The following is a 7,176-nucleotide window of genomic DNA, read 5'->3' as shown; positions in this document are numbered from 1 at the left end:
AAACCAAAGTACGTTCATCTCTAGGAGACAGAAGACGTCTCCTTCCTGAGCGGTATGACGCCTGCGTGGTCCCATGGTGTTTCCACTTGCGTACTATTGTTTGTACAGAAGAACGTGGTACCTTCAGGCGTTTGAAATTGCTCCCAAGGATGAACCAGACTTGTGGAGGTCTACATTTTTCTGCGGTCTTGGCTAATTTCTTTTGATTTTCCCATGATGTCAAGCAATGAGGCACTGAGTTTAAAGGTAGGCCTTGAAATACATCCACAGGTACACCTTCAATTGACTCAAATTATGTCAATTAGCATATCAGAAGCTTCTAAAGCCATGACATCATTTTCTGGAATTTTCCAAGCTGTTTAAAGGCACAGTCAACTTAGTGTATGTAAACTTCTGACCCACGGGAATTGTGATTCACTGAATTATAAGTTTAATAATCTGTAAACAATTGTTGGAAAAATGACTTGTGTCATGCACAAAGTAGATGTCCTAACTGACTTGCCAAAACTATAGTTTGTTAACAAGAAATTTGTGGAGTGGTTGAAAAATACGTTTTAATGACTCGAACATAAGTGTACGTAAACTTCCGACTTCAACTGTGTATATGTATGTATGTATATATGTATATATATATATATATATATATATATATATATACATACATACATACATACACACACACACACACACACACACACACACACACACACACACACACACACACACACACACACACACACATCTCAGTACCAGTCAAAACTTTGGACACACCTACTCATTCAAGGGTTTTTCTTTAGTTTTACTATTTTCTACATTGTAGAATAATAGTGAGGACATCAAAACGATGAAATAACACATGGAATCATGTAGTAACCAAAAGTGTTTCACGAATCTAAATATATTTGAGATTCTTCAAAGTAGCCACCCCTTTGCCTTGATGGCAGCTTTGCACACTTTTGGCTTTCTCTCAACCAGCTTCATGAGGAATGCTTTTCCAACAGTCTTGAAAGAGTTCCCACATCTGCTGAGCATTTGTTGGCTGCTTTTCCTTCACTCTGTGGTCCAACTCATCCCAAACCATCTCAATTGGGTTGAGGTCGGGTGATTGTGGAGGCCAGGTCATCTGATGCAGCACTCCATTTCTCTCCTTGGTCAAATAGCTCTTACACAGCCTGGGGGTGTGGGTCATTGTCCTGTTGAAAAACAAATGACAGTCCCAGTAAGCGCAAACCAGATGGGATGGCGTATCGCTGCCGAATACTGTGGTAGCCATGCTGGTTAAGTGTGCCTTCAATTCTAAATAAATCACTGACAGTGTCACCAGAAAAGCAGCCCCACACCATCACACCTCCTCCTACATGCTTCATGGTGGGAACCACACATGCAGAGATCATATGTTCACCTACTCTGCGCCTCACAAAGACACGGAGGTTGGAACCAAAAATCTCAAATTTGGACTCATCAGACCAAAGGACAGATTTCCACCGGTCTAATGTCCATTGCTCGTGTTTCTTGGCCCAAGCACGTCTCTGCTTTTTATTGGTGTCCTTTAGTAGTGGTTTCTTTGCAGTAATTTGACCATGAAGGCCTGATTCACATTTACATTTACGTAATTTAGCAGACACTCTTATCCAGCGACTTACAAATTGGTGCATTCACCTTATGATATCCAGTGGAACAACCACATCTATATCTTTTTTTTGGGGGGGGGGCGGGGGGGTTAGAAGGATTACTTTATCCTATCCCAGGTATTCCTTTAAAGAGGTGGGGTTTCAGGTGTCTCCGGAAGGTGGTGATTGACTCCGCTGTCCTGGCGTCGTGAGGGAGCTTGTTCCACCATTGGGGTGCCAGAGCAGCGAACAGTTTTGACTGGGCTGAGCGGGAACTGTGCTTCCGCAGAGGTATGGGGGCCAGCAGGCCAGAGGTGGATGAACGCAGTGCCCTTGTTTGGGTGTAGGGACTGATCACAGCCTGAAGGTACGGAGGTGCTGTTCCCCTCACAGCTCCGTAGGCAAGCACCATGGTCTTGTAGCAGATGCGAGCTTCAACTGGAAGTCAGCGGAGTGTGCGGAGGAGCGGGGTGACATGAGAGAACTTGGGAAGGTTGAACACCAGACGGGCTGCGGCGTTCTGGATGAGTTGTAGGGGTTTAATGGCACAGGCAGGGAGACCCGCCAACAGCGAGTTGCAGTAATCCAGACGGGAGATAACAAGTGCCTGGATTAGGACCTGCGCCGCTTCCTGTGTGAGGCAGGGTCGTACTCTGCGAATGTTGTAGAGCATGAACCTACAGGATCGGGTCACCGCCTTGATGTTAGCGGAGAACGACAGGGTGTTGTCCAGGGTCACGCCAAGGCTCTTAGCACTCTGGGAGGAGGACACAATGGAGCTGTCAACCGTGATGGCGAGATCATGGAACGGGCAGTCCTTCCCCGGGAGGAAGAGCAGCTCCGTCTTGCCGAGGTTCAGCTTGAGGTGGTGATCCGTCATCCACACTGATATGTCTGCCAGACATGCAGAGATGCGATTCGCCACCTGGTTATCAGACGGGGGAAAGGGGAAGATTAATTGTGTGTCATCTGCGTAGTAATGATAGGAGAGACCATGTGAGGATATGACAGAGCCAAGTGACTTGGTGTATAGGGAGAATAGGAGAGGGCCTAGAACTGAGCCCTGGGGACACCAGTGGTGAGAGCACGTGGTGCGGAGACGGATTCTCGCCACGCAGTCTCCTCTGAACAGTTGATGTTGAGATGTGTCTGTTACTTGAACTCTGAAGCATTCATTTGTTGGGCTGAAATTTATGAGGCTGGTAACTCTAATGAACGTATCCTCTGCAGCAGAGGTAACTCTGGGTCTTTCTTTCCTGTGACGGTCCTCATGAGAGCCAGTTTAATCATAGCACTTGATGTTTTTTGCGACTGCACTTGAAGAAACTTTAAAAGTTCTTGAAATGTTCTGCATTGTCTGACCTTCATGTCTTAAAGTAATGATGGACTGTTGTTTCTCTTTGCTTATTTTTGCTGTTATTGCCATAATATGGACTTGGTCTTTTACCAAATAGGGCCATCTTCTAACACTACTGATTGTCTCAAATGCATAGAGAAGGAAATAAATTCCACAAATTAACTTTTAACAAGGCACACCTGTTAATTGAAATGCATTCCAGGTGACTACCTCGAAGCTGGTTGAGAGAATGCCAAGAATGCTGTCATCAAGGCAAAGGGTGGCTACTTTGAAGAATCTCAAATATAAAATATATTTGGATTTGTTTCACACTTTTGGTTACTACATGATTCCATGTGTTATTTCATAGTTTTGATGTCTTCACTATTATTCTACAATGTAGAAAATAGTAAAAAACAAAGAAAAAACCCTTGAATGAGTCGGTGTGTCCAAACATTTGACTGGTACTATGTATATATAAAAGAAATTGCAAGTGAAATGTCCACAATACATTTTCTTTAATAAATGTGCTCATACTAAATGTAAGTGTGGTATTCATTCATGTCTCCACTACTGTCACCAACAATATATTTTATTTCCTAAAGGCATGCTATTTTTGTGTTAATTAGTCCTAATGACCTGAATCAGGGTTTCCCAAACTTCGCACATTTTGGTTTTTGGCATAGCAGTACACAGTTGATTTCAAGTAAAAATCTATATTTTATCATTTGAATCAACATTGTACTGTTAGGGTAAAAACCAAAACGTGCTCCCCTTGGGGTCCCGAGGACCGAATTTGGGAAACACTGACCTAAATAAACTATTACATAATGAACACTAACTTCAGGATGCAAATTAGATATTATTACTAGCTATGTTGCATATGAAAAAGTAATTTAGATAAAGAACTACTCCAGGGCGTAGGGGGCGCTATAAAGCCAAAGGCCACCATCAAACGCCAAAGGAAAATATGTTCAGACTCCCGGAAGACAGCAGGAGCGAGAGGCCACAGATAGAACAATGAGACAGATCTTTTACCGGATGTACAAATGTGATGCATCCGCTTGGCCTTTCCACTCACTACCAAATATGGAACGTTATTGATTTTGGCAGACATTCTGCAAATTAACTCATCGATGAAACATTTGATCTCGATACAGTTTTCTGTTCCCAAAACTAGAATATGTTATGAACAGAGTGGACTAAGTTTAGTAGACTTTACCTTTGCAAAAGGAGTGCAAAGGCGAATTTAGTTATTGCACACGCGCACTACAGAGGTGGCGTTCCCTAACGGAAATATGCAGATGTAGGCTAGAACGCGCCAATAGGATCTCGCAAACTCGTGTTAAGCTCGGCCCACATGCTTTCTTGTTCTCCCCTCTACGACTAATTTGTTCCAATTGAAAACGGCAGGCTGTAATCTATCTTGGTTTAGTTATAAAAATCTTCGGGCCGGCCACGTTGTTAGGGTTCCACAAATTAGCACAGCCACAAAGTCAAAATTGGCTATATCGTAAAACTTCATGAAAACGAACATTTGCTTTTTGATCATAATTTAAGGTTGGGGTTGATGTTAGCAGAGTGGTTAGGTTTAAAATGATAAGACAAATTGTATAAATGGCGGGGTTTATGACTTTGTGGCTGTGGTAACTAGTGACGACCGCGTTGTTTTGCTGCTAAAACAACTAGCTAGTTAGCGGTGCTAGCTAGTAAACAAACAAACAACTAAACTGAATATGTCTGGAACTTCATCAGTAGCTGGTGACGTATTTGTAGATGCCCTACCGTATTTTGACCAGGGTTATGATGCAGCTGGCGTCAGAGAGGCGGTAAGTATCTGCTCCATAGGCATTGTTATCAGTTGCTAACTAACGTTCGCTAGTCTAGCTATAGTTAGCAAGCAGGGATCCTTAGAACGTCCCTTACCTAACCTTAACCATTTCACATGTCAACTTTATTGGGATGGCAACAATTAATGTACTGCTGGTGTTCCATAACACTGTCGGTGTGATCGAAGCGTAAGAGCGTCTACTAAGTGACTAAAATGTCAACGTAAAATGGGGTGACGTCCCAAGGACCTATGATAGACATGAGCAAGCCATGGAAGCAAAGTAACGTTACCAGGCTACTGCCAATTTAAAAAAACAGCATGGTCTTGCTCATCTGGTCGTTTTAGAATCATGCCTCAAGCAACCGCCATCATCGGCTAACGTACAATAACATACAGTAGCTAGCTAGGTCACCCCTCAAAGAGGTACGAGTCTAGCTAGTTTAACGTTACTGTAGTACTATGCTGTCTGTTCATATGTATTTATTTCCATACACAGGCTGCAGCCTTGGTAGAAGAGGAGACTCGCAGATACAGACCGACAAAGAACTATCTCAGTTATATACCCACACCTGATTTCACTACCTTTGAAGTAAGTATCACTTACACAGTTCCACATTCTATTAACAAAAAGCCATAAATGAATATGCACATGTCATGCTGTTATATGATTATGGATTTTGACTGACTCACTGTCAACTGTGTAATCTATGATGCTGTACAATTACATTATGTGAAGCAAATACTAATGCTTATATATCACCCATCAGACTGAAATCATGAGGAACGAGTTTGAGAGGCTAGCAGCCCGGCAGCCTCTGGAACTTCTCAGCATGAAGAGGTCAACCCAGTCTACTCTTTTGCACATAGCAAAAATAGTCCTGTTAAAAAATATTGTTAACATTCACCCATTCAGTTCTAACGTGATGCATTTAAACCCTCGTTGTCCGGAGTGTACACCCAACTGTTTTATTTTTAATCTGTGCAGATATGAGCTTCCAGCTCCATCGTCGGGGCAGAAGAATGACATCACTGCATGGCAGGACTGTGTGAACAACTCCATGGCTCAGCTGGAGCATCAGGCAGTGCGCATTGAGAACCTGGAACTCATGGCACACTATGGCACCAACGCATGGAAGGTCTACAATGAGTGAGTCAGTGGCTGCTGCCTGTGCACAGTAGAGCTCTTCATTTATCTTAAAGTCCAGGAAAGAGTCAGAGGACAACCAAACTGATTTGACTTAACAAATGGGGCTCGATTAGTGATTTAAATCGGACAGGAAAGAAGAGCTGTTTTTGGGGGGGGGGGGTTTACACATGCTTGTCCTGAAGAGTAAAGTATAGGTTCACAGGAACTTTTTGACATTGCCTTAATATTGGTCATTATTTCCACTCTACAGTAACCTGGCCTTTATGATTGAATTGGCTCAAAAGGAACTACAGAAATTTAGGTAAGTAAATGGTGTGAAAATATTCTGTTAAGATTTACAAGTCATGTATCACATTCATGGTTAGCTTGTTTAGTTGTAGTTTTGGAAAGAGTCTGACAAACTGTCAACAAGCTTCTGCATAAATGTTTTTTTAACAGCCTTTTCTGTTTGTCATTTTTGCAGAAAGCAGATTCAGGACTTGAACTGGCAACGAAAGAATGATCAGCTTGCAGGCGGGGCCAAGCTGAGAGAGCTGGAGTCAAAGTCAGTTCTGTAAATGTTGTATTTTTCATTACTGTTCTCTAAATGTGGTATGATTGTCAATGATTTTTAAATCCTTGCTGTCTCTCGTAACAGTTGGGTGTCCCTCGTAAGTAAGAACTATGAGATTGAACGTGCCATCGTCCAGTTGGAGAATGAAGTTGGACAGCTCAAACAGCAACAGGGTGACGAGAACAAGGAAAATATTCGACAGGACTTCTAGAACTCGAGCCTTGTGCGAGACCTCTTCTACAAAAAATAAAATGTTAAGCTTGCAGCTGAGAACCAACATGAAAAGAAAAGGACTCTCAATACTTTCAGAAGAACATATTTGCCTTGGCTCCACAGTTTCTTTAGATTAGTGTCAGACAGTGACCATTGAAAAACCATGGGCCGTGTGAAGAGCTTTTTCATTGTACCTCGAGATCACTTAAGAAGTGAACTCTTGTCAATTTTTAAACGTTTGTCAATTTAAATAGTTCTAAAATGAGGTAGAGTTAAGCATAACTAATGATGCTGTCTACCAAATTCACATGATTTCTTTGCATATAGTCAAGTACCTGTGCACAAAAACATGCTAGCATGTTTAGAACATTTGTGATACAAAAAGTTTTTGTACATGTAATATTTTTTTTTTTTTTTTAAATACACTTATAATAAAATGATGTTGAGACATGTGTTTGTTCATGGATTGGTTATGTCTACTGTCAA

At 42.1% G+C, this 7,176-nt stretch overlaps 1 protein-coding gene across 1 annotated transcript; it reads left to right on the top strand.

The window, feature by feature from the left end:
* Window positions 1–4,601: 4,601 nt before the first annotated feature.
* LOC100196191 (breast carcinoma amplified sequence 2) lies at window positions 4,602–7,139 on the top strand. The gene is given in 7 exon segments (NM_001141220.2): window positions 4,602–4,775; window positions 5,274–5,366; window positions 5,545–5,615; window positions 5,763–5,924; window positions 6,175–6,225; window positions 6,388–6,468; window positions 6,562–7,139. Coding segments are annotated over 7 exon segments (678 nt in total). The 5' UTR covers window positions 4,602–4,682; the 3' UTR covers window positions 6,689–7,139.
* Window positions 7,140–7,176: the final 37 nt, after the last annotated feature.

Source organism: Salmo salar, chromosome ssa13 (assembly GCF_905237065.1).
Source record: "Salmo salar chromosome ssa13, Ssal_v3.1, whole genome shotgun sequence".
Classification (NCBI taxonomy): Eukaryota; Metazoa; Chordata; class Actinopteri; order Salmoniformes; family Salmonidae; genus Salmo; species Salmo salar.
Note: the sequence above shows the minus strand (reverse complement) of the source record. Positions and strands in the feature narration are given on the sequence as shown.